General features: G+C 43.7%; 1 protein-coding gene across 2 annotated transcripts in view; it reads right to left on the reverse strand.

The window, feature by feature from the left end:
* The window catches only part of elovl6 (ELOVL fatty acid elongase 6), a 110,561-nt gene extending 84,896 nt beyond the window's left edge, over positions 1 to 25,665 (reverse strand). The window contains exon 1 of one of the 2 annotated variants that reach the window (XM_043697776.2): positions 25,485 to 25,665. In XM_043697776.2, coding sequence (XP_043553711.2) covers positions 25,485 to 25,567 — 83 coding nt within the window. In that variant the 5' untranslated portion in view covers positions 25,568 to 25,665. The remainder of the gene's footprint in view (positions 1 to 25,484) is intronic. The other variant, XM_087981438.1, reaches the window with a different exon arrangement.
* Between the last annotated feature and the right edge of the window lie 2,040 nt (positions 25,666 to 27,705).

Consider the following 27,705-nt stretch of genomic DNA (forward strand, 5'->3'; position numbering starts at 1 on the left):
CTATATCTAAACCATCTAGTTCTGGACTCTCTCTCTCTCTCCACCTCAGGGAAACGAACTTGTCCATATATCTTATCCATGCCCCTCATGCTTTTATAAAACTCTATTAAGTTACCCCTCAGCTTCCGAAGCTCCAGGGAAAACAGCCACAGCCTATTCAGCCTCTCCCTATAACTCAAATCTGCCAACCCTGGTCAAATACTTGGAAATTTCTTCTGAACCCTGTCAAGTTTCACAACATCCTTCCTATAGGAGGGAGACTAGAATTGCACACAGTATACCAAAAGTGGCCTAACCAACATCCTGTATAGCCAGAACATGACCTCCCAACTCCTATACTCAACATTCTGACCAATAACTGGAAGCATACCAAATGCCTATCCTATCTACCTGCCACTCTACTTTCAAGGATCTCTGAACCTGCACTCCAAGGTCTCTTTATTCAGCAATACTCCCAAGGACCTTACCATTAAAGGTATGTAAGTCATGCTCTGATTTGCGGTTTCAAAATGCTGCACCTCACATTTATCTAAATTCAACTCCATCTGCCTCTCCTTGGCACCTCTTATGCTCACATCCAAATTATTCATATAAATGACAAAAAGCTGGTCTCCTTCCTATTGGAAAGATGTTGTGAAACTTGGAAGGGTTCAGAAAAGATTTACAAGGATGTTGCCAGGATTGGAGGATTTAAGCTATAGGGAGAGGCTGAACAGGCTGGGGCTGTTTTCCCCGGAGCAGAGGCGTCATGAGGGGCATGAATAGGATAAATAGGCAAAGTATGTTGGGGGAGTCCAGAACTAGAGGGCATATGTTTAGGTTGAAAGGGGAAAGGTATAAAAGAGTCCTAACATTTTCACGCAGTGGGTGATACGTGTATGGAATGAGCTGCCAGAGGAAGTAGTGGGGGCTAGTACAATTGCAAAATTTAAGAGGCATTTGGATAGGTATATGGATAGGAAGGGTTTGGAGGGATATGGGCCGGGTGCTGGCAGGTGGGACTAGATTGGGTTGGGATATCTGGTCGGCATAGGCGGGTTGGGCCAAAGGGTCCGTTTCCATGCTGTACATCTCTACGACTCTATTGATGTCAGGATCACTGGCCTATAGTTCTCTGGCTTTTCCTTACCACCTTTCTTAAACAGTAACATCACATTAGCCAACCCTCCAGTCTTCTGGCACCTCACCTGTGACGATTGATGACACAAATATAAGGGCCCAACAATCACTTCGCTAGCTTCCCACAGAGTTCCAAGGTACACCTGATCAAGTCCTGGGGATTTATCCACTTTGACTTTTAAGACATCCAGCACCCGCACCTCTGTCATATATTTGTCAAGGTGTCACCATCTATTTCCCCACATTGTATACCTTCCATGTCCTTCTCCGCAGTAAACACTGGTACAAAATACTCATTTAATACTTCACCCCTCTTCTGCAATTCCACATACAGGCGGTCTTGCTGATCTTTGAGGGGCCCTATTCTCTCCCTGGTTATCCTTTTGTCTTTAATGTATTTGTAAAATGCTTTTGGATTCTCCTTAACCCTATTTACCAAAGCTATCCTTTTTGCCCTCCTGATTTCCCTCAATGATATTCCTACTGCCTTTATACTCTGAGGATTCACTCGATCTCTGCTGTCTATACCTGACACATGCTTCTTTTCTCTTGACCTCATTTCTCTAGTCATCCAGCATTTCCTACACCTACCAGCCTTGCCTTTCACCTTTACAGGAATGTACTGTTCCTGGACTCATTATCTCACTTTTGAAGGCTTCCCATTTTCTTGCCATCCCTTTACCTGCAAACATCTGTCCCCAACTTCTGAAAGTTCTTGACTAATTTCATCAAAATTGGTGTTCTTTCAATTTAGAAGTTTAACTTTTAGATCCGGTCTATGCTTTTTCATCCTTTTAAAACCAGTAGAATTATGGTTGCTTGCCACAAAGTGCACTGACACCTCAGTCACCTGCCCTGCCTTATTTCCCAACAGTAGGTCAAGTTTGCACCATCTGTAGTGAATGCATCTTCTCGTACATCCATATACTGAATCAAAAAATTTTCTTGTACACACAAATTCCTCTCCATTTATACCCTTAACACTATGGCAATCCCAGTTTATGTTTGGAAAGTTAAAATCCCTGACCATAATCACCCTATTATTCTTACAAATAACTGAAATGTTTTTATGAATTTGTTTCTCAATTTCCCACTGACTGTTGTGGGTCTACAGTACAATCCCAATAAAGTGACCATCCTTTTCTCATTTCTCAGTTCCATCCGAATAATCTCCCTGGATGTATTCCCGAGAATATCCTCCCTAAGTACACGTCCTACAGACACAATCATCAATAACATGGAAACTCTCCCTAATCTGCCACATCCTACAGGAAGAGCACATCACTCTACTAAAGGCCATCTTTGCTCCTTCCCAATTTACAGACCCAGAAAATAGCATTGTCTTATTGCTCTAGAAAAACATTGCTTCAGGCTAACTTAATACTTATGACTTACATTTTTAAAATTTAAAAAAAAAAGAGACAGATCTCCTTAAAACATAATCAAGAAAGAATCCACTCTACTCGCTATTGTAGATTTTCAGCAAAGTTACATTTTATTAGATTAGATTCCCCATAGGCCCTTCAGCCCAACAAGTCCACACCGACCCTCTGAAGAGTAATCCAACCAGACCCATTCCCCTCCATTACATTTACCTCTGACTAATGCAGCTAACACTCTGGGCAATTTAACATGGCCAATTCACCTGACCTGCATAACTTTGGACTATGGGAGGAAACCAGAGCACCCAGAGGAAACCCATACAACACAGGAAGAATATGCAAACTCCACACAGATAGGAATCAAACCAGAGTCCCTGGTGCTGTGAGGTAGCAGTGCTAACCACTGAGCCACTGTACCACCCTTAAAAAGTATGCACCTGTGCCGTGAACTCTCCCACACAGGTGCCTCCAAGGTCAGCTGCGAATTTCGCTGTTTAATTTTTCCTGGATGCACTCCGATGTCCAGAAATAACTGAACTCAAACAGCAAAGGCAGTATTTGTGCACATTCACTGCTGTGTCAGACAGCAGCATTGGTTTCTTTCTCTGACGATGTGGTCACCTCTTTGGCTACCTTCCTCCTTTTTAAAGTGCCATTGTTTGGATCTTCTTTCCCTCAAAATTCCAAAACAATGCAACAGCTTTTAAAGATTAATTGCTGCTCCTGGAATGACCTCCAACACCTAAAATACCCCAAAAAAGGACCAGTTCTCTCAGTCACAATTTTCTCCTGTTATCCATCTTGGATTACCAGAGAACAATTCACCAGTCAAATGACATTCAGCTTCTGGTCTTTGGATGAGTGTCCTCCAAAGCAGCCTTCAAGATACACAACACACAATCGCTGAGCAGAAAGTAATAGCCAAGTTCCATACTCATGAAGCTGTGATCTTACGTTTATGTTGTGCTACTTTTGACCCCACTACACTTTTATATCAGTAACATCTTCTGAACTGTCCCACTTTGACACCACTACCTTGTTAAAATGTTACGATTTCTCTACCTTTTTGGAGAGGGAGGGGGGTGGGAGAGTAAACAGGTCTGCTGGTATCTGTGAAGAAAATCAGTTACATTTTGGGTCCTTCACCAGAGGCTGCCAGACCTAATGGGCATTTCCAGCAGCTCCTGTTTTTTGTTCCATGTTATTCCAGTCATTTGTTTTGTCTCTAGCACCACGTTTTATTTTTAATTTTTACTAATTATCTCTCTGCCTCATTCAAGTATAGGCCATTCCTTCGGTTATTATTTGGCCATTGACACTTTACTCATACCGAGTAACACCCTTGGTCACCTGCAGAGGCCTACAGGCCATTCTCGTATAACACTCGTTTCGTTAACACGAATTCACTATAATGCAGTTGACGAACTGGGGACACTGTTTCTAAAGTGCGAACTTTTAAAGCGTGAAATGGTTATAATGTGATTCTGGCCCCATTAGTTTAAATGGTGCTGCCACTATGCGATTTTTTTTATTTTTAACAAGGGATTGCACGAGAATGGAACTACCGCATTAAATCAGAACTAATATTCAACACTCCACCTCACATCATTTGTATAATCTTTTGATCTCTCTCCCCTTGATCTCTCTGCCCACAAGTTGTGTTGTGTGCTTCACCTGACGAAGGAGCTATGCTCCGAAAGCTTGTGATTTCAAATAAGCCTGTTTGACTATAAACTGGCATCGTGTGATTTCTGACTTTGTCCACCCCAGTCCAACATGGGCACCTCCACATTATACTAATAAATGATCAAGCAATTGCTTTTCAAAGTTTTACTCAAAATTAATAAACAATCCTAGATTCTGCACGGAAATGTTACAGAAGGTGCTATCAATTCTTCTTGTTTAGCTCCTGCTCTCTGATAATGTATTTCAGAAGATGATCGTTTCATTGAAGTGTTTGAGAAACATCTATTATTTTTAGTTCCACTCTTCTGCCATCTCCACAGGAATCTAATAGAAGCCATGGCAACTGCAGCAAGTAGCAGTTGAGTTCATATTATCAAAAAAATCCTTGTTTGACAGGCTAACAACATTTGTTTGATAAATGAGTGCCTGTTAACCTTCATTTTAGTTTAGTGAATTTGCTACTTCAATGACTGTTATATTGATGTAGGCTTGCTACTGTACTGCACAATTAAGAAACTTGCAGGGCGAGTCACTACTATCAGCCTGCCTCTTCCTCCCAAACCCTGTTCCTGTTCTTTTATGGAAACAGAATTTGTGCTAAATTTGTGCAGAATTTGGGCGGCACGGTGGCACAGTGGTTAGCACTGCTGCCTCACAGCGCCAGAGACCCGGGTTCAATTCCCGCCTCAGGCGACTGACTGTGTGGAGTTTGCACGTTCTCCCCGTGTCTGCGTGGGTTTCCTCCGGGTGCTCCGGTTTCCTCCCACAGTCCAAAGATGTGCGGGGTCAGGTGAATTGGCCATACTAAATTGCCCGTAGTGTTAGGTAAGGGGTAAATGTAGGGGTATGGGTGGGTTTCGCTTCAGCGGGTCGGTGTGGACTTGTTGGGCCGAAGGGCCTGTTTCCACACTGTAATCTAATCTAATCTAATTTGTAGAGATTCCTTCAAAACATATGAAATAGGAGAAAGACTAGATAGTTTGGCCTTTCGAGCCTATTCTGCTGTTCACTTTGATTGTGCCTGATCTTCTGCCTTAGCTCACTTTGCTGCACTATTCCCAACTCACTAATTTAATCATTCAAGTATCCACAGCCTATAGGGATAAAGAGCTTTAAGACTCTGCAATTTTTTGAATAAAGAAATTTCTCATCTCAACCCTTAATCTTTGAATTCTTAATTTGACACTGCACCCTTTTGTTCACTCTTATGAAAGGCATTTGCGCATCTACCATGTCCGTCCTTTAAGAATTGTATATCTTTTCAATACAATCTCTACTCATTCTTCTACATATTGTAGGCCACATCTACTCAATCTCTCCTCCCAGTTGTATCTTTACTGCTGTCTTCGAGGCAAGAACATATCTCTCTGAATACCAATAATTCCCAGACTTGACATTTTTTTTAAATTTTATTTTTCTTTCTAATGAGTAAATCTTTACACTTTTTCCATGCTATATTCCAACCACCATTTTCTTGCCAACTGATTTTCAATTTTTTATATTTCTTTACAATCCCCTCAAGTTGTCCTCCACTTACTATCCTTGACTTTAGAAGCATTGTAATGATTTTTCTCAAAGATATGCAAATACTCTACTTATGCTGGGTCCTCCCTTATCTCCTCTCTCTTAATTATACCATCTATTATGAACTTTAAAAGGCAGTTATGTTTTAAAATATCTTAAAATTCTGTTCAGCTCAAGACAATATCATTTGGCTGTCATGAGGGAAGAAATTCAAACCTGTTGAAATATTCATTAACATTTTTCACTCCTAATGTTCATGATGCTGTGCAGACCTCCAAGGTCCATGCATGACAAAGTCAATGCATCCGAATGTCGTTTGGTATGTGCTGCCCCTTTGAATGGCTTCACAGCTATACACCATAAAAGGAATATTGAGACAGCTACCTTTTCGTGTGTGAGAGTGCGCAAGAGTGCGTGTGTGTGTGTGAGAGAGAGAGAGAGAGAGAGAGAGAGAACAACCAGGGTATTGAAGGATGCTTAACAAGCAAGATGCTTTTGAGAGTTGGCTTTCTGTTTGAAGGAGACAAAACATGGCAACTTTGGAAATTTAAAGAACAAGGAGTTGCAAGGTGGGTCTTGCTGGTGGCAATCACATCAGGAGAGCTGGGTGAGTGGAATGGTTTTTGAAGAGTTCTTAAGTATTGGCATAATGTAACAGTGAACAGTAAAATGGCAACAACTTTGGACTTGTTCTGATGCAACCTATCTGCCAGGAGTACTCCACGCGGTGAAAGGAGTTGTAAGACATATCCCAGTTGTAGTATTCAGTTAATGTGAATGTACATTTTCTTTATTTTGATGTATTAGTTGCATGTTAACTAATGCTTACTTGGTGTAGATTTCAATTGTTTGATTAAAGTCTCTTGAAATGTCTCTTGCCCCTCTCTGAGGATGAAAGATCAGTCCTCAGCAGAGGTCTCACCTTCGTTCCCACACGTTCTCGGGTCAATGCCATCACCATGTCCAACTCCGCCCCCACGCCGACCTCTGTCCCCGCCCCCAGGCCTAACCCCGCCCCCACATCCAGCTCCAGTCCCACACCAGGTCCTAGCTCCCCGCCCTGCCGTGTGTTCACCATCCCTCCAGACTTGCCCCTCTCTGAGGATGAAAGATCAGTCCTCAGCAGAGGTCTCACCTTCGTTCCCACACGTTCTCGGGTCAATGAATTCAATACACGGAGTGACATTGAACAATTCTTCCGCCGCCTTCACCTCCGTGCCTTCTTCTTCAATCAAGACTCTCGCCCACCCTCTGACGACCCCTTCTCCCACCTCCAACACACCCCGTCCACCTGGACACCCCGTGCTGGCCTCCTACCTGCCCTCGACCTCTTCATAGCAAACTGCCGCCGCGATATTAACCGCTACCTGAACTCCCACACCCCTCCCACCCACTCCAACCTCTCACCCTCGGAACGCGCAGCCCTCCACTCCCTCCGTTCCAACCCCAACCTCACCATCAAACCAGCTGACAAGGGAGGCGCAGTAGTAGTTTGGCGCACTGACCTTTACACTGCTGAGGCCAAACGCCAGCTCGCAGATACCTCCTCCTACCGTCCCCTTGACCATGACCCCACCCCCCACCTCCAAACCATCATCTCCCAGACCATCCATAACCTCATCACCTCAGGGGACCTCCCATCCACCGCCTCCAACCTCATAGTCTCACAACCCCGCACCGCCCGTTTCTACCTCCTGCCCAAAATCCACAAACCTGACTGCCCCGGACGACCCATCGTCTCAGCCTGCTCCTGCCCAACCGAACTCATCTCGGCATACCTCGACACGGTCCTGTCCCCATTAGTCCAAGAACTCCCCACCTACGTTCGTGACACCACCCACGCCCTCCACCTCCTCCAGGATTTCCGCTTCCCCGGTCCCTAACGCCTCATCTTCACCATGGACATCCAGTCCCTGTACACCTCCATCCCCCATCACGAAGGACTCAAAGCACTCCGCTTCTTCCTTTCCCGCCGTACCACCCAGTACCCTTCCACCGACACCCTCCTTCGACTGACCGAACTGGTCCTCACCCTGAACAACTTTTCTTTCCAATCCTCCCACTTTCTCCAAACAAAAGGAGTAGCCATGGGCACCCGCATGGGCCCCAGCTATGCCTGCCTCTTCGTAGGGTATGTGGAACAATCCATCTTCCGCAACTACACTGGCTCCACCCCCCATCTTTTCCTTCGCTACATTGATGACTGTATCGGCGCTACCTCGTGCTCCCACGAGGAGATTGAACAGTTCATCCACTACACTAACACCTTCCACCCCGACCTCAAATTCACCTGGACAGTCTCGGACTCCTCCCTCCCCTTCCTAGACCTTTCTGTTTCTATCTCAGGCGACCGAATCAACACGGACATCTACTACAAACCAACCGACTCCCACAGCTACCTGGACTACACCTCCTCCCATCCTGCCCCCTGTAAAAACGCCATCCCATTCTCCCAATTCCTTCGTCTCCGCCGCATCTGCTCCCAGGAGGACCAGTTCAAAATACGTACAACACAGATGGCCTCCTTCTTCAAGGACCGCAATTTCCCCCCCGACGTGGTCGACGGTGCCCTCCACCGCATCTCCTCCACTTCCCGCTCCTCCGCCCTTGAGCCCCGCCCCTCCAACCGCCACCAGGACAGAACCCCACTGGTCCTCACCTACCACCCCACCAATCTCCATGTACAGCGCATCATCCGCCGTCACTTCCGCCACCTCCAAACAGACCCCAGCACCAAGGATATATTTCCCTCCCCTCCCCTATCAGCTTTCCGTAGAGACCACTCCCTCCGCGACTCCCTTGTCAGATCCACACCCCCCACCGACCCAACCTCCACTCCCGGCACCTTCCCGCGCAACCGCAGGAGGTGCAACAATTGCGCCCACACCTCCCCCCTCACTTCTCTCCAAGGCCCCAAAGGAAACTTCCATATTCGCCACAGATTCACCTGCACCTCCACCCACATCATCTACTGCATCCGCTGCAGCCGGTGTGGCCTCCTCTATATTGGGGAGACAGGCCGCCTACTTGCGGAGCGATTCAGAGAGCACCTCTGGGCCACCCGGACGAACCAACCCAACCACCCTGTAGCACAGCATTTCAACTCCCCCTCCCACTCCACCGAGGATATGCAGGTCATTGGACTCATCCACCGCCAAACCACAACAACGCGACGGTCGGAGGAGGAGCGTCTTATCTTCCGACTGGGAACCCTCCAACCACAGGGGATGAACTTGGACTTCACCAGTTTCTTCATCCCCCCTCCCCCCACCTTGTCTCAGCCGAATCCCTCCAGCCCGGCACCGCCTTCCTGACCTGCAGTCTTCTTCTTGACCTCTCCGCCTCCATCCTACTCCGACCTATCACCCTCACCTTGACCTCTTTCCACCTATCACATTTCCAACGCCCCTCCTCCAAGTCCCTCCTCCCTACCTTTTATCTTCTCCTGCTGAACACTCTCTGCTCATTCCTGAAGAAGGGCCTGTGCCCGAAACGTCGAATCTCCTGTTCCCTGGATGCTGCCTGACCTGCTGTGCTGTTCCAGCAATAAAGTTTCAATCTTGAAATGTGAAATCTTGTACTTTGTTTCGTTGTCGTTTTGGGGGAATTTTTTTAAAAAATTAGTCTCTATGGGAATCACAGTGAAAACCTACAATAGATTTAGGAAATGCGTTTGTTATCATGAATAAGTGCTGATTCTGCCAAATCATATTCTGATTTTCGAAGTGTTATCTTTCCTAATGACCTGAGAAATGGATATTTTCTATTACTGATATCAAGTTAATTGACAAATCATTCTTTGCAGCTGCAACTAATTCCTATAGCTTACAATTTTGGTTTCCCCATTTTATGTCTTATTTTAGGAACAAAGTCAATGTCATGAAACAGGTTTAGAAGAGATTTTCTTTCTAAGATGATAGACTTGGTTGTAAGGGGTAAAAAAAAGTGAAACTGGGATTCTTTTCGAAAGATGAAACCTAGGAACTGCTTGAAATTGAGGCCTTTGCTAGACCTAGGTGGACAATCTTTCTAGCTTATTTTGCAAATAGATGGCATAAATGTAAGGTAATCATTACAAAAGAAGCAGTGGTATTTAGAATTTCATTTTGCAGAAGTTTGTTAGAACGTGGACTATTTTAACTGAAAAGTGTGGTGGAACGGAATACATAATACCTTTAGAAGAGGAAGCAGCTAAATATTTTGGAGGGAAAATGGTATAAGGAAAAGGTAGGGAAATGGTAATAAAGTACGATTCTGAAGTTGCCTCTGTGGCCAGCAGTGAGAAAGTGAGGCTGGTTGCCTTCCTGCTGCCAGGATCATGGATGTCTCAGAGAGGGTGCCCAGCAGGAGGTCATTATACTCATTGGTACCAATGACATAGGAAGGTAGGAGGATGAGATTCTGAGGGGAGGGGAAAGGAGGGAAGGGAGGGAAGGGAGGGAAGGGAGGGAAGGGAGGGAAGGGAGGGAAGGGAGGGAAGGGAGGGAAGGGAGGGAAGGGAGGGAAGGGAGGGAAGGGAGGGAAGGGAGGGAAGGGCAGAAAGACAGACAGAAAGACAGACAGAAAGACAGACAGAAAGACAGACAGAAAGACAGACAGAAAGACAGACAGAAAGACAGACAGAAAGACAGACAGAAAGACAGACAGAAAGACAGACAGAAAGACAGACAGAAAGACAGACAGAAAGACAGACAGAAAGACAGACAGAAAGACAGACAGAAAGACAGACAGAAAGACAGACAGAAAGACAGACAGAAAGACAGACAGAAAGACAGACAGAAAGACAGACAGAAAGACAGACAGAAAGACAGACAGAAAGACAGACAGAAAGACAGACAGACAGACAGACAGAAAGACAGACAGAAAGACAGACAGAAAGAAAGAAAGGAAGACAGAAAGAAAGACAGAAAGAAAGACAGAAAGACAGAAAGAAAGAAAGGAAGACAGAAAGAAAGAAAGACAGAAAGAAAGAAAGAAAGACAGAAAGAAAGACAGAAAGAAAGACAGAAAGAAAGACAGAAAGAAAGACAGAAAGAAAGACAGAAAGAAAGACAGAAAGAAAGACAGAAAGAAAGACAGAAAGAAAGACAGAAAGAAAGACAGAAAGAAAGACAGAAAGAAAGACAGAAAGAAAGACAGAAAGAAAGACAGAAAGAAAGACAGAAAGAAAGACAGAAAGAAAGACAGAAAGAAAGACAGAAAGAAAGACAGAAAGAAAGACAGACAGAAAGAAAGACAGAAAGAAAGACAGAAAGAAAGACAGAAAGAAAGACAGAAAGAAAGAAAGAATTACTCCTGGTGCTGCGAGTGAGTGAGGATAGGAATAAGAAGACAGAGCAGATGATGGCTGAGGAGCTGGTGCATGGGAGAAGGATTTACATTTTTGGATCATTGCAATCTCTTTTGGGGTGAAGCCATTCAAAGAAGTGACCTGTAAAAAGAAGGATGAATCATACCTGAATTGGAAAGGGACAAATATACTGTCAGGCAGATTTACTAGAGCTGCTCAGGAGGATTTAGACTATTAAGGTGGGGGTGGGACCCAGGAAGATAATGAGGAAAGAGATCAATCTGAGATTGGTACTGTTGAGAACAGAAGTGAGTTAAGCAGTCAAGGCAGGCAGGGACAAAGCAGAGAACAAGGTAAGACTGATAAACTGCATTGATAAATTGCCAAGGAAGGCAGATGAACTCAGGGCATGGTTACGAACATGGGACTGAGATATCATAGCAATTGCAGAAACGTGGCTCAGGGATGGGCAGGACTGGCAGTTTAATGTTCCAGGATATAAATGCTACAGGAAGGACAAAAAGAGACGCAAGAGAGGAGGCAGAGTGATGTTTTTGATAAGGGATAGCATTACAGCTGTACTGAAGGAGGATATTCCCCGAAATACATCCAGGGAAGTTACTTGGGCGGAACTGAGAAATAAGAAAGGGATGATCACCTTATTGAGATTGTATTGTAGACCTCCTAATAGTCAACAGGAAATTGACTGACTACTTGTAAGGAGATCTCAGTTATCTGTAAGAATAATAGGGTGGTAATGGTCGTGGATTTTAACTTTCCAAACATAGACTAGGACTGCCAGAGTGTTAAGGGTTTAGATGAAGAGGAATTTGTTAAGCACACAAGAAAATGTTCTGATTCAACATGGGGATATAGCTACTGGAGAAGGTGCAAATCTTGACCTGTTGGGAAATTAGGCAGGGTAGGTGAATGAAATGTCAGAGGAGGAGCACTTTGTGGCCAGTGACCAGAACTCTATTAGTTTTAAAATAGTGACGGAAAAGGATAGACCAGATCTAAAAGTTGAAGTTCTAAATTGGAGAAAGGCTCATTTTGACGGTATTAGGCAAGAACTTTCAAAAGATGATTGGGGGCAGATGTTCGCAGGAAAAGAGACGGCTAGAAAATGAGATAACAAGAGTGTAGACACCATATATTCCTGTCAGGGTGAAAGGAAAGGTTGGTCGTTGAATGGAATGCTGGATGACTAAAGAAAGCAAGGGTTTAGTTCAGAAAAAGGAAGCATATGTCAAATATAAACAGGATAGATCGAGTGAATCCTTAGAGTATGAAAGCAGTAGGAGTATACGGAAGAGGGAAATCAGGAGGACAAAAAGGGGACATGAGATAGCTTCGGCAAATAGGGTTAAGGGGAATCCAAAGAGTTTTTACAAATACATTAAGGACAAAAGGGTAACTCGGGAGAGGACAGGGCCCCTCAAAGATCAGCAAGGCAGCCTTTGTGTGGAGCAGCAGGAGATGGGAGAGATACTAAGAGTGTATTTTGCATCAGTGTTTATTGTGGAAAAGGACATGGAAGATATAGAATGTAGGGAAATAGATGGTGACATCTTGAAAAATGTCCATATTACAGGAGGAAGTGCTGGATGTCTTGAAACGCATAAAAGTGGATAAATTCCCAGGTCCTGATCAAGTGTACCCTCAAACTCTATGGGAAACAAGGGAAGTGATTGCTGGACCCCTTGCTGAGATATTTGTATCGTCGATAGTCACAGGTGAGGTGCCGGAAGACTGGAGGTTTGCTAACGTGGTGCCACTGTTTAGGAAGGATGGTAAGGACAAGCCAGGGAATTGTAGACCAGTGAGCCTGACATCGGTGGTGGGCAAGTTGTTGGAGGGAAGCTTGAGTGACAGGATTTACATGCATATGAAAAGGCAAGGACTGATTAGGGATAGTCAACATTGCTTTGTGCATGGGAATTCATGTCTTACAAACTTGACTGAGTTTCCTGAAGAAGTAACAATGAGGATTGATGAGGGCAGAGAGGTGGACAGGTTTTATATGGACCTCAGTAAGGCGTGCGAAAAGGTTCCCCGTGAGAGGCTGGTTAGATCCCAGGGAATACAGGGAGTACTAGCCATTTGGATATAGGACTGGCTCAAAGGTAGAAGACAGAAGGTGGTGGTGGGAGGGTCGTTTTTCAGACTGGAGGCCTGTGACCAGTGGAGTGCCACAAGGATCGATGCTGTGTCCACTACTTTTCTTCATTTATATAAGTGATTCGGATGAGAGCATAAAAGGTACAGTTAGTAAGTTTCAGATATCACCAAAATGGGAGGTGTAGTGGACAGAGAAGGAGGTGACCTCAGACTAAAACGGGATCTGGATCAGATGGGCCAACGGGCTAAGGAGTGGCAGATGGAGTTTAATTCAGATAAATATGAGGCGCTGCATTTTGGGAAAGCAAATCTTAGCAGGATTTATACACTTAATGGTAAGGTCCTAGGGAGTGTTGCTGAACAAATAGACCTTGGAGTGCAGGTTCAAAGCTCCTTGAAAGTGCAGTTGAAGGTAGATAGGATATTGAAGGCAGTGTTTGGTATGCTTTCTTTTATTGGTCAGAGTATTGAGTACAGGAGTTGGGAGGTCATGTTGCGGCTGTACAGGACAATGGTTACGCCACTGCTGGAATATCACATGCGATTCTGGTCTCCTTCCTATCAGAAAGATGTTGTGAAACTTGAAAGGGTTCAGAAAAGATTTATAAGGATCTTGCCAGGGTTTGAGGATTTGAGCTGTAGGGAGGTTGAACAGGCTGGGGCTTTTCTCCCTGGACTGTCAGAGGCTGAGGGGTGACCTTATAGAGCTTTACAAAATTTTGAGGGGTATGGATAGGATAAATTGGCAGTCTTTTCCCTGGGGTGGGGGAGTCCAGAACTAGAGGGCATAGGTTTAGGGTGAGAGGCAAAGATATAAAAGAGACCCAAGGAGCAACTTTTTCACGCAGAGGGTGGTATGTGTATGGAATGAGCTGCCAGAGGAAATGGTGGAGGCTGGTATAATTGCAACATTTAAAAGGCATTTGGATAGGTATATGAAATACATATACTATTATCATCAAATGAGAGAAGGGATATGGGTGCTGGCAGATGGGACTAGATTGGGTTGGGATATCTGGTCGGCATTGACGGGTTGGACCGAAGGGTCTGTTACCGTGCTGTACATTTCTTTGACTCTATGACTCTCACTTCCCTGGAGGGGAAGGCTGAGGGGTGACCTTACAGAGGTTTATAAAATCATGAGGGGCATGGATAGGGTAAACAGACTAAGGTCTTTTCCCTGGGGTGGTGAGTCCAGAACTAGCGGGCATAGGTTTGGGGCGAGAGGGGAAAAATTTAAAAGGGACCTAAAGGGACAACATTTTCATGCAGAGGTGGTGGAATGAGCTGCCACAAGAAATGGTGAAGGCTGGTACAATTACAGCATTTAAAGGGCGTTTGGATGAGTATATCAATAGGAAGGGTTTAGAGGGATATGGGACTGGCAAATGGGACTGGATTAGGTTCGGATATCGTTCAGCATGGACTAATTGGACCGAAGGGTCTGTTTCCCTGCTGTACGTCTTTCTGACTCTATGAGTTTCGTATCATTTTGGTACCTTACCAAGGCCAGTATTTTTAAACAGGAAAGAATGCAGCAGTCTACAATGGTATGCAAATCCGGCCACCAATATCAAACCACTTCTAGTCTACACACAGTCAAGGAGTTCAGGAATAAGCTTCGTCCCTCAAACTTGTTCCACTTACGCAAACCAACCTTCAAAATGGAAAACTAAGTTGCAGTCACCATCTGCACAATTACAACAGCATCACAAACAGAAGTACAAAATCAAAATACTGCAGATGTTAGAATTCTGATCAAAGCTCCAATAAAAGGCCATCAATTTGAAATGCTAGCTCTGCTTCTCTCCACTGATGCTGCCTGACCTAGTTTCTTCCATGTTTGTTTTTATATATGCCATTTAAACTGTTTTAAATGGAAGGATTATCTTGGGCAGCGGTTTGCACCTCTTTAGCATAATTATTCTGTCAATAAGTCTCTTCAGATAGCCCCATCTTTAGACACTGACAGTCTGAGGAACTCCTGCGGTCACTGCACTCAAATATTGAGCTACTGTAATGTACAACTGACCAGGACTCTCACATTTGATGATAATAGTATATGTATTTCTATACAGCCTTTAACAAGCTTCAATATTCTAAGACACTTCACAAAAGCACTACGAAGTAAAATTTAACAAACAACCTAAAATATAATAGAAAAATGACAGAGTTAAAAGAGACAGATTTTTAAGGAAGGTTCTGCCGACTGTCATTTCAACACAGGGGCACAGTCACCACTCATGCAGTAACAGGAGTTGAATAAATACTTCATAACTGTCTTTTACAATGAAAACTGATAAAACATTCCAAAATTACTAAACAATCAATGGGCAAAAAAGAGAGGAAATAAATCTAATAACTATCAGAGCAGAGAAAATGCTAGTCGTCAGATGGATCAGTTTTTGTCCAGTACGTGCAGGAGATTTCCTGACACAGTATGGCAAAGGGCTGACAAGAGGGGAGGCCACACGGTGCTTGGTAATGAACCAGGCCAGGTGTTTGATTTTGTGGTAGGTGAGCACTTTGAAGAGAGTGACCATAATTCAGTTACGTTTAGTTTAGCGATGGAAAAGGGACAGGTACATGCCACAGGGCAAGAGTTATCAATGGGGCAAAGGCAATTATAATGTGATTAGGCAAGATTTAGGATGCACAGAATGGGGTAGCAAAATGCAGGGGGTGGGGACAATCGAAATGTGGAGCTGGTTTAAGGAACAGATATTATGTGCCCTCAATAGGTACGTCCCTGTCAGGCAGGGAGGAAGTGATAAAGTAAGGGTACCGTGGTTTACTACAGAAATTGCATCTCTTGTTAAGTAGAAGAAGGAGGCATATGTGACAATGTGATGAGATGGTTCAGATGAGGAGATGAAGAGTTACAGATTAGTCAGGAAGGATTTAAAGAGAGAGTTAAGAAGAGCAAAGAGAGGACATGAGCAGTTTTTAGCAGGTAGAATAAAGGAGAACCCTAAAGCTTTCTGTGTGTATGTAAGGAATAAAAGGATGAATAGGGTCGGAATACAGCCAAAGACAGAATTGGGAAGTTGTGTGTGGACCCTGTGAAGATCAGAGAGGTGCTAAATGAATATTTCTCATCGGTTTTCACTCAGGAAAAGGAGAATAGTGTAGAGAAGAAGAATGAGATACAACATATTAGACGAGAAAGGATCGAGGTTATTAATGAAGACATGATATCAATTCTCAAAGGAGTGAAAGTAGACAAATCTGCTGGGCCAGATGGGATTTGTCAGAGGATTCTCTGGGAAGCTAGGGAAGTGATGTTGGGGCCTTTGGCTTTGATCGTTGAATTGTCTTTGTCTACAGGTTTAGGACGGGAGGATTGCAAATTTTGTGCCCTTGTTCAAGAAGGGCAGTAGAAATGACCCAGGTAGTTACAGACCAATGAGCCTTACGTCTGTTGTAGGAAAAGTTTTGGAAAGGATTATGACAGATAGGATTTATAATCATCTAGCAAGCAACAATTTTAATGCAGGTAGTCAACATGATTTCGTCAAGGGCAGGTCTTGTCTCACAAACCTCATTACGTTTTTTGAGAAGGCAACCAACCATGTGGATGAGGGTAGGGCAGTTGACGTGGTGTACATGGATTTCAATAACGCCTTTGATAAGTTTCCACATGGTAGGCTGTTGAGAAAATGCAGAGGCATGGGATTGAGGGTGATTTAGCAGATTGGATCACATACTTGCTTTGTGTAAGGCAGCAGCGAGTGGTGGTTGATGGACAATATTCAGCATGGAGTCCAGTTACTCATGGTGTGCCACAAGGATCTGTTTTGGGATGACTGCTGTTTGTCATTTATAAAAAGGAGTTAGACACAGGCACAGATGGATGGGTTAGAATGCAAGCTTAAAGACCCAACATATGAACATTTCCTGTAATTACGAATAGCTGCTTTGTATTACTCTGTACTGTGTGCTGACTTACATACAGATCAACTTGTGAATGAACTCCAGAATGGGTACTGCCTGCAAAAAATATTTCAACTTACATTAAAGGAACAAGACTGAGAAGTAAGTATTATATCTTAGAGCTTCCTTTTCTACCTTGCCCAGTGGACAACTCCATGCCTAAACCCAAAATATATTTTTCGATGATAGGGTGATCATATCGAAGGTCAAATGTACCTCAATCAAACAAATGCATTACCTGATGCTGACAGATAACAATGAGGGCAAACCCGATGTTTGAAGCATTCTTGTGTACCCTGACCAAATGTACATTCTTCCAATTGGAAGCCCCAAGAACACCAATCTCATTGGAAAGAAGGAAGCAAGGAGGGGATTTGATAGAAACATACAAGATGATCATGGGATTAGATACAGTTGACTGAGAGACTGTTTTTCCTCGGATGATGATGTTAGCTTGTACGAGGGGGCATAGCTACAAATTGAAGGATGTTAGATTTAAGACAGACGTCAGAGGCAAGTTCTTTACTCAGAGAGTGGTAAGGACGTGGAATGCCCTGCCTGCAAATGTAGATAACTCAGTCACATTAGGGAGATATAAACAATCCTTGGATAAGCATGTGGATGATGATGGAGTAGAAAAGGGGGATGGGCTTAGATTAGTTCACAGGTTAATGCAACGAGGGCTGAAAGGCCTGTTCTGCGTTGTATTGTTCTATGTTCTATGAAACTAATGAAGACTAAAGACTAACAGGTCCCCTGGACCAGATAGGATGTGTCCTGGGATATTAAAAGGAAGTAGCTATATAGTCAGTGGATGCACTAGTAGTAATCCTCCAGAATCACTGGATTCTGAAAACGTCCCAGAGGACTGGAAAACTGTCAAAATGTAACAATAGACCAAATGCTTAATGTTTGTTATTTGGAAAATGTTTGATTCTATTAGAAAGGATTAATAGCAGGGATTAATATGTCAGCAGAGTCAGCATGGCTGCATGAAGCAGAAATCATACCTGACAAATTTACTGAAAATGTGTTGCTGGAAAAGCGCAGCAGGTCAGGCAGCATACAAGGAACAGGAGAATCGATGTTTTGGGCATACGCCCTTCTTCAGGAATGAGGAAAGTGTGCCCAGCAGGATAAGATAAAAGGTAGGGAGGAGGGACTTGGGGGAGGGGCGTTGGAATTGCGATAGGTGGAGGGAGGTAAAAGTGAGGGTGATAGGCCGGAGTGGGGTGGGGGCGGAGAGGTCAGGAAGAAGATTGCAGGTTAGGAAGGCGGTGCTGAGTCCGAGGGATTTGACTGAGACAAGGTGGGGGGAGGGGAAATGAGGAAACTGGAGAAATCTGAGTTCATCCCTTGTGGTTGGAGGGTTCCCAGGCAAAAGATGAGGCGCTCTTCCTCCAACCGTCATGTTGCCATGGTCTGGCGATGGAGGAGTCCAAGGACCTGCATGTCCTGGGTGGAGTGGGAATGATGGCGGATTTCCGCCACATCCAAACAGACCCCACCACCAAGGGATATATTTCCCTCCCCTCCCCTATCAGCGTTCCGTAAAGACCACTCCCTCCATGACTCCCTCGTCAGGTCCACACCTCCCACCAACCCAACCTCCACTCCCGGCAACTTCCCCTGCAACTGCAAGAAATGGAAAACTTGCGCCCACACCTCCCCCCTTACTTCCCTCCAAGGCCCCAAGGGACACTTGCATATCCGCCACAAATTCACCTGCACCTCCACACACATCATCTATTTCATCCGCTGCACCCGATGTGGCCTCCTCTATATTGGGGAGACAGGCCGCCTACTTGCGGAACGTTTCAGAGGGCGGCACGGTGGTTAGCACTGCTGCCTCACAGCGCCAGAGACCCGGGTTCAATTCCCGACTCAGGCAACTGACTGTGTGGAGTTTGCACATTCTCCGGTTTCCTCCCACAGTCCAAAGATGTGCAGGTCAGGTGAATTGGCCATGCTTAATTGCCCGTAGTGTTAGGAAAAGGCGTAAATGTAGGGGAATGGGTGGGTTGCGCTTCGGCGGGTCGGTGTGGACTTGTTGGGCCGAAGGGCCTGTTTCCACACTGTAAGTAATCTAATCTAATCTAATCTAATCTAACCTCTGGGACACCCGGACCAACCAACCCAACCACCCTGTCGCCCAACACTTTAACTCCCCCTCCCACTCCACCAAGGACATGCAGGTCCTTGGATTCCTCCATCGCCAGACCATGGCAACACGACGGTTGGAGGAAGAGTGCCTCATCTTCTGCCTGGGAACCCTTCAACCACAAGGGATGAACTCAGATTTCTCCAGTTTCCTCATTTCCCCTCCACCCACCTTGTCTCAGTCAAATCCCTCGAACTCAGCACCGCCTTCCTAACCTGCAATCTTCTTCCTGACCTCTCCGCCCCCACCCCACTCCGGCCGATCACCCTCACCTTGACCTCCCTCCACCTATTGCAATTCCAACGCCCCTCCCCCAAGTCCCTCCTCCCTACCTTTTTATCTTAGCCTGCTGGACACACTTTCCTCATTCCTGAAGAAGGGGTTATGCCCGAAACGTCGATTCTCCTGTTCCTTGGATGCTGCCTACTGCGCTTTTCCAGCAACACATTTTCAGCTCTGATCTCCAACATCTGCAGTCCTCACTTTCTCCTCGCTGACAAATTTACTGGAATTCTTTGAAGATGTCACAAGCTAAAGTGGAAGCAGCGGATGCAATTTCGACTTTCAGATGGTGTTTGATAAGGTACCGTATATTTTTACTTAACTGCCCATAGAAAAAGAAAGATATGGATCAGGGTGGGGGGCATTTTCAGGATGGCAACTTGGGACTAGTGGAGTGCCACAGGGACAGTGCTGGTATCACAATTATTAACCATACTAACTGAGGAAAGTTAATGCACAAAGTCAGCTTTCCATTCTTGTGCAATCCTGTATTATGAGAAAATCGCATAATAGCAGCACCACTTAAACTAATGGGGCTGGAATCACTTTATAACAAATACACACTTTAAAAGTTTGTACTTTAGAAACAGTGCCCCCAATTTGTCAATTGCATTATAGCGAATTTGCATTAACGAAATGTGCGTTATAACAGAACGACCCGCATAATCAAGTTTGCATAAGACAAAAAATTGGTGGGAGGGCAAATAGTGAGGATGACAGAGTCCGCAGAGGGATATAGACACGTTAAACAGGTGGGCAAACATTTGGAACATGAAATATATATGTGGGGAAAATGTGAGGTTATACATCTTGGCAGGAAGGATACAGGAGCTGGAATATTATTTAAAATGGTGAAAGATTGCATAAAGTTACAGAGGGACTTTTAGGAGTCTTCATGCATGAATCACAAAACAATAGCGCAACAAAAAATGAAATTGTAGTTAACGTTAGCTCCAAATGTGTGAAGTTTACAAACAAAATTTCCACAATACTAACAGGTTTTAACAGACTTGATCATGATCAGTGACATTAGACTGCACAGTCCAGATCTCAACCGGTGTATTACACCAGCCACTATGTATTACACCTTTCATGATCTTAGCAAGATTTACCAATCAGACACTGGGGAAAATGTGAACTCAGTTCACCATTTGGTTTTCCTTATCAAAGTATAAAATACACCAAGTACAATGGTCACATGGTAAAACGTAAAGTAAAAAACCGAACAGTTTAAAAGTCTTGTATATCACATTCACTTCCTGTAATTTTTCGCCTTATTGCTTGCACTTTACATAACTTTATCAACAACTACCCTATTGTTTAGTAACCGGGGGTCTATTTTTTAAGGAGCATTCAAAGTCAATGCAACAACTATGCTGCCCACCCAGTCATTACAGCAAGATCCAAAGGTTGAATTGCGGTCAACTTTTCAATTTGCTTATTGGATAATCAAAAATTGGCTTGCTCCTGCTTTGAACCAGTTGATAAATCTGGTTCGAGAGAATGGTCCTGAATACCTTCCTCCAGGGCCCACGTAAAAATATGTTCTAGAGCCTTTTTCTGACCATCTGCATTGATCACTTCAAGGACCATTGTTGATGACGATTGAACAGCTTGTACAAGTGGACTCCAAAATTATGATCAGGTTAGAACTCTGAATTACACAGTTGAGCAGCCTCATTCAATACTGGCATCCCGTTTGCAAGCCCTTCTGAAATTTCATCAGTCTGGCATAGGGCATCAATTGCATACACAAGGCTTCCCTCTAGAATTTTCAATGGTTGACCACTTAAGTTTTCAGGCAGGTTGGCAGCAGGAAATCCCTCACTCACTACTAAGCATGGTCTGGCTCTTGTTATTGTCATAGGAAATTCACTCATTCATGTGCAAGGCCAGTTTAATTGCTGTATGTAAACACAGTCTGTCGTTGTTCAAGAATTTAACTACTATTTGGGCCATGAACTTTGCAGGGCAGAATGTGCTTATCAGTTTCTGGTTTAGTTCACAGCACTCAAAACTATTTTGCATGTATAACAGCTAGGATGGCAACTGACACCTATGGATAGTTTTCTGAATTCAGTTTGTCACAGACTCACTTTTGTAGGGCAGCACTCATTTATCATGATTCAATTTCTCTACAATGAAGGAAAAATACCAAAACCATAATCATAAATTTTCCAGATCAGTTTACAGTTTTACTCTAGTTATATATGTATATACACATATATTTGGATGCAGCTAATCTGTCAGAAATTAGTTTAAATAGATACTTCTCAGTCCATTTAGTACTGAAACAGTTAACCTGCAGGCGAGTTAAACCGTGTGGAGTCAACATGCAGAACTTTTTTATGAACGTAACTGCATGACATCTAACCGCCGGAATGAGACAAGCCTTCAGTGATGTAATCTCATGCAGATCAGCTTGGAGCAGTCACTACAGCGCTCCTGCCTTTTGATTGGCTAGTTTTCTGTCAGAAGACATCATAAGATGATCAGTATTGGTCAGTTGATCTCAGTTAAACAGGGTAACACTAGGTACTTATAGCTGAGACAAGTTATAAAATTAAAGGCTGCAAAACAAAATAATCTAGAACTCTGCTTCCATATGGCATTTCTCCCCTCTAATAAGTGACTAAATTTATTTGTATTTTAGTCAATCATTTATGTTAGTCATGCTTCACCCTGAAGAGCTTTGCCCGAAATACATACTTGAACGCTTTCGTTTAAATCTGATTTAATCTAAGTAATACCAGTCTTTTACACGCTAAGTCGACAACTACTAGTTTATCCTCAAAAATACTGCTCCAAATTATTAGAAAACATGTTCTGTCATTAATTTCATGGAGAATACTCCACATTCTTACATATACTGTAAACTACAGACAAACACATAACTGGGTACGCTATGTAGAAAACTAAAGCAATTACAAAGCTCATTTCAATTGAAACAACCTGAGATTCTTTAATGTTGTTCCAAAGTGATTCAGGGAATTATAACCAGACAAAATGTAGCACCAGGCCAAAGGAAGAGATTTTAGGACAAGTTATAAATGGTTTAGTTATAACAACATGAGGATGAAAGACTTAACAGCAATCTAGTTTGTTCAATATATCGTATGACGCTACGATCTTTTGCTATAAATTCTGTATCCTATGATGCTGCCCCACTAGCTACCTGAGCTAGTACTTCCAAATAAACATGTTGCATTATAACCCGGCATTGTGTGATTTTTAACTTTGTCCACTCCAGTTCAAAGCTGGCACCTCCACATTAAGGAATTTAGTGATCAGGAAGGGGCAAAACCTCGGAGAGATTTCAAGACATGGGCAAGAATGAGACAGGAGAAGTAAGAACAAATGTGAATCAATGACTAGAAAAGTATGCTTATATCCTATTCTAGTTGCCAATCTCAAAAAAAAACTATGGTTTGTTTTAAAGCTGCAGTTTTTATTTCTGTTTACACTTCCAAACAAAATTCCAGTAATGTTCTTTGCCAATGATGAATGATTCAAAAACTAAAAGCACCCTTCCACTTGAAACCAGAATCTGAGGTGTTTCTCAAGAACAAAAGATCTCCTCGAATACACTGCAACTAAAGTTTCGGGCACAACACAGCAACAACAGATTTGTAATGTACTCAATGAATGTGACAAGAGCAGGAAGACACAAGTGTAAAGTAATGGAGGCACTGGGGTACAAAAGGAATCAATTTGCTTACAGGAGCTAAAAACAAATCATGGTAATATTATTCCCCCTTTATTAGTGTAATCACATTTTAGACACTAGGGTAACAGCTTAGCATCAGTTGTTTACAGAAAACGACTTATTGCAAGTTAACACCACGGTACAAAGGAAACATAGAAAAAAACCCCTAGGTATAAACCCTAACCATAAGATTGTAGATCTTTGAGTGACATTTAATTTCACCATCCTGTTTGCTTTAAATCAGAAAACTTTTTTTTTTTTAAAAACTACACCCTTGGGATTTGTATTGCAGCAAAAATAATGCTAACTCCCATAAACAAAAAAAAGCTGATCCATCATATCAGATAACAATATTTTTTAAACAGCCCCAATGCATTTTATGTTGACTTAAGTCTATGCTACATATCAAAATCATTTCAATTCTTCACTACACTGTTAGCACTACCTTCCTACAACTCACAAGGCCAAGTATTTACCATAAGCAGTGATATCTGCTGGTTGAAGGTGGTTATGAAAGTATGATTTTATTTTGCTTGCAAATCAAAGTTCAGAGACAAAATGTTTTTCTTAATCTAAGCACTAAATGTGGGTTTAGACAAATGATGGTTAATGTTGTGTGATGCAAAAAACAGTATTATTAATGAATGGTCATGTATTAATATTTTGATACACTGTGATTAGTTACTAAGTAATCCACTGAAATTATTGAAAGCCATTTCATATATTATTCAGCTATATCATCTCATCCCTTCCTGCTCTTGTCACATTCATTGAGTACATTACAAATCTGTTGTTGCTGTGTTGTGCCCGAAACTTTAGTTGCAGTGTATTCGACGAGATCTTTTGTTCTTGAGAAACACCTCAGATTCTGGTTTCAAGTGGAAGGGTGCTTTTAGTTTTTGAATCATTCATCATTGGTAAAGAACATTACTGGAGTTTTGTTTGGAATTATGATTTGTCTCCATGTGTATATTCATAAATCAATGTACTTTCCCAAATATTTTTGTCCAAAATTAGGACATTGCCCATTTTTAAAACTGTTTGGAGTAACCACATGCTGAATTTAAAGTGTGCGAAGGATAGTATTCCAGTTCTGAAACAATACGCTTCACTTTCCTCAAATGTGATTTCCTCTTTTCTTCTCTCCACAGATGTTGCCAGACAGAACAATCTTCTGATTTTTATTTGCTTCAGTTTTGCATGAATGATTATACAAATAAATAAACGTATATTTTAAGTTCCAGTAGATGTACAACTGTACATGAAAGTGGACACAATCATGCTCATGCCCAGACATGACACTAGAATACCAGTTTTTCAAGAAATAGAAACTCTTAACACTTTTGACAGGCTGAAATTTTACTTCATTATAATTCCTGCCGCCTAAGCTAGTGCCATCCTTTACACGGGACTGGGAATGAGGTTCGTTTAAAATGGATCAATCACGAAATGGCTATCAGGGGACAAAAGAATAAAAGGGTACAAGAAATACTGAAGCAAAGCATCTCTAGCTCAAAGCAGTGTGTGGATCTATTACTCTAAATGTAATGTTCCACATACATTCGTTGGATACAAATACTAGACCAACACCTGTCAGCAAGACAAGAAAAGTCCATCCTCCCGGGAGGATGGTTAGCTATCGCAAATGATTAAGTGTCGGGGGCATGTGTTAACTACAAGGTCGCAACTTTGATTTAGTTCTTTTACCACTGTTCCTGCATACTGTAAATGGATTTGACCTACCAGCAGGTAGGGGGCGGGCGGTTAGCGCAGGACTCTCTACACGTGTTCCAATATCTGCTCAATGATTTCCTTCACATTTATAGCCAGACAAGAAAGGATCCCTCAGCTTTTGGGCAAAACGACATAAAAGGAAGGGGGGGAGGGGGCTTTTTTTCGAAAAATGTTTTACACGCTCCCCACGGGAGACTCCCATTCCAAGACAAAAGACCGGTGGTTTTAACCCAGAAAAAAACCTCCTGACTGTGGACACAAAAGGAGCCGAAATAAAGCAACGAAATAATCGCCCGAGGAGCAGGCGGTCGAATTGGGGTCGAGAGAAGTATTTACAGGCGACTTCCCTCCCCCCCCCCCATCCCTTCGTGGATACCCGGAGGGTGGCAGCATTTAAACCAACACGTTTTCGCTTTGTTTGGAAAATATACTTCAACAGGGATATGGGGCGCGAACACAAATGTGAGGAAGGGGAAACAGTGAAGAACGAACGTTTTTTCCCCTTTTCTCTCCCCCCCGGAAGTCCTTCTGGGAAGCATCACTCACCAATTTTCTTGCATCCATTGAATAGCTTCCCTCTCATTGAACTGCCTCTCGAATTCATATTCCTGCAGTGCCAGCACTGACATACTTCCAGTGTTAGAGCTCAGTTCGCCGTTCTCTCCGGTGCTGAGGAACTTGTCCCTGTCTCTTTTGGGTCTGATTGACGGCCCGCCTGGACATTGCACGCGCGCTCCCAACGGCCGCCCCGTCTCGTCTCGCCTCGCCTCGCCCCACCCCCGGCGCTCTCCCGTACCGCCCGCCTCCCGGCCCCGCCCCACACCGCCTGTCACTGAAGCTCTGGCTCGGGCTCCGCGTGGTCCTATCTGCCCCCTGGACTCTACGTTTCCCCTCAGGTAAAGTCGCTATACCCACACTGTGACGGCAGGGACTCACTCTTCGAAAGAGAGATGACTGCTGGTGGGTGTTTAACCCCGAAGGTCGCAAGATTATGGACAACATTGGTTACCTCAGCCTCTGCATTGCAAACCAGCCGTCTGGCCAACTCAGTTTTAACCGACCGACTGCTGCACCAGACTGCAGCGGTAGTACCCCTATCCCTGAGCCAGCAAGTCTGGATTCAAGTCCCACCTGCTCCACCATGCAAAGTTTGAGTTATAAAGATGGGCTGGAACTTTTTTACCTGGAGCGTAGGAAGTTAAGAGGTGACCTGATAGAAGTTCATGAAATAATGAGATGTATAGATAGAGTTGATGGGTGGTTGTATTTTCCCCAAGGTGGGGAATTTCAAGATTTAAGGTGACGGGCGAGAGATTTAAAAAAGACATGAGGTAGTTTTTTTACATAGAAGGTGATTTGAGTGTGGAATGAACCTCCTAGTTAAGTGGTGGATGTGGGTAAGACTACAACGTTTAAAATACATTTGGATGGATATATGAATAGGAAAGGTTTGGAGGGATATAGGCCAGGAGTAGGAGGTGGGGCTAGTTTAGGATTATGTTTGGCATGGACTGGTTAGATCGAAGAGTCTGTTTCCATTCTGTATGACTCTGAGTGTGCAATAACCCCTCTGAACAGATTATCAGTAACTCCTAATCGACCACCAGCAGCACACCAAACGCAAACAAAGATGGATTTCTCCTCTGCCCCCACCCCCACCAAGATTTTAATGTTCTTTTACCTAAATTACTTAAGCGACATATTGCAGATGCTGAAACTCTGAAATAATAACTAAGTGTGACACTTGAGCAGCTGGTTTTGCTTAAATGACTTTCTTTTTAAAAGTACTACCCAATTGTTTTCTTTTCTCCACTTCACTCTTTTTCTTTAATTTAAAAATACAATGAATAGTCACAAACTTTCTGCTATGTACTTCATTTGAAGGATTGGATTTTTTTTACTCAGAGTGACAGAACCACTGTCTTTTTTTTCTTTTTTTTCCTTTTTACCCCCACACTACCGCCTAACTGTGGTAATGCTTATTTTTTCCCCAGCACCCATGTTGTGTGTGTGCAGGTGTGAGACATAGTGAAAGACACAAGGTGCGCGAATCTTTATTCAAATTTCCACCATCAGGAAGAAAGGAAACACCCGAGTGGCCTGTGACAAGCAGTGCCCTTCACCTCAAAGGGCAATGCTGTGTGATAGGATTGGGATTATATTCTTTTTGTGCAGGTGTGAGACACAGTGAGAGACACAAGGTGCACAAATCTTTATTCAATTTCCACCACCAGGAAGATAGGAAAGACACCCGAGTGGCAAGTGACAAGAAGTGCCCTTCACAAAAGGGCAATGCTGTGTGAAGGGGAGGGCAGGGATTAAATCAAAATAGAGTTGGAGGGGGAAATAATGCACTCCACTCCCTGCGGGGCCCACCTCTCCCTGAACAACTCCAGGGTGTTGGTGGACACCGCGTGCTCCTTCTCCAAGGACACCCGGGCTCTAACGTAACCACGGAAGAGGGGCAGGCAGTCGGCCCTAATGACCCCCTCCACGGCCCGCTGCCTCGACCTGTTTATGGCCAGTTTGGCCAGGCCCAGGAGCAGACTCACGAGGAGGTCTTCAGATCTGCCCTCCCTCCTCCTTACCGGGTGCCCGAAGATCAGGAGCATGGGGCTGAAGTGCAACCAAAAGCAGAGAAGGAGATTTTTAAGAAAGTCAAAAACGGAATGCAAACACCCACACCCAATATACACATGGTCCACGGACTCCACAGCACCACAGAACAAGCAGTTGGGTTGGGAGTCCGTGAACCACCGCAAATCTG

The sequence above is a fragment of the Chiloscyllium plagiosum genome, unplaced genomic scaffold (genome assembly GCF_037043375.1).
Source record: "Chiloscyllium plagiosum isolate Xiang-an unplaced genomic scaffold, Cpla_swu_hap1 HiC_scaffold_1, whole genome shotgun sequence".
In the NCBI taxonomy this organism is placed as follows: domain Eukaryota; kingdom Metazoa; phylum Chordata; class Chondrichthyes; order Orectolobiformes; family Hemiscylliidae; genus Chiloscyllium; species Chiloscyllium plagiosum.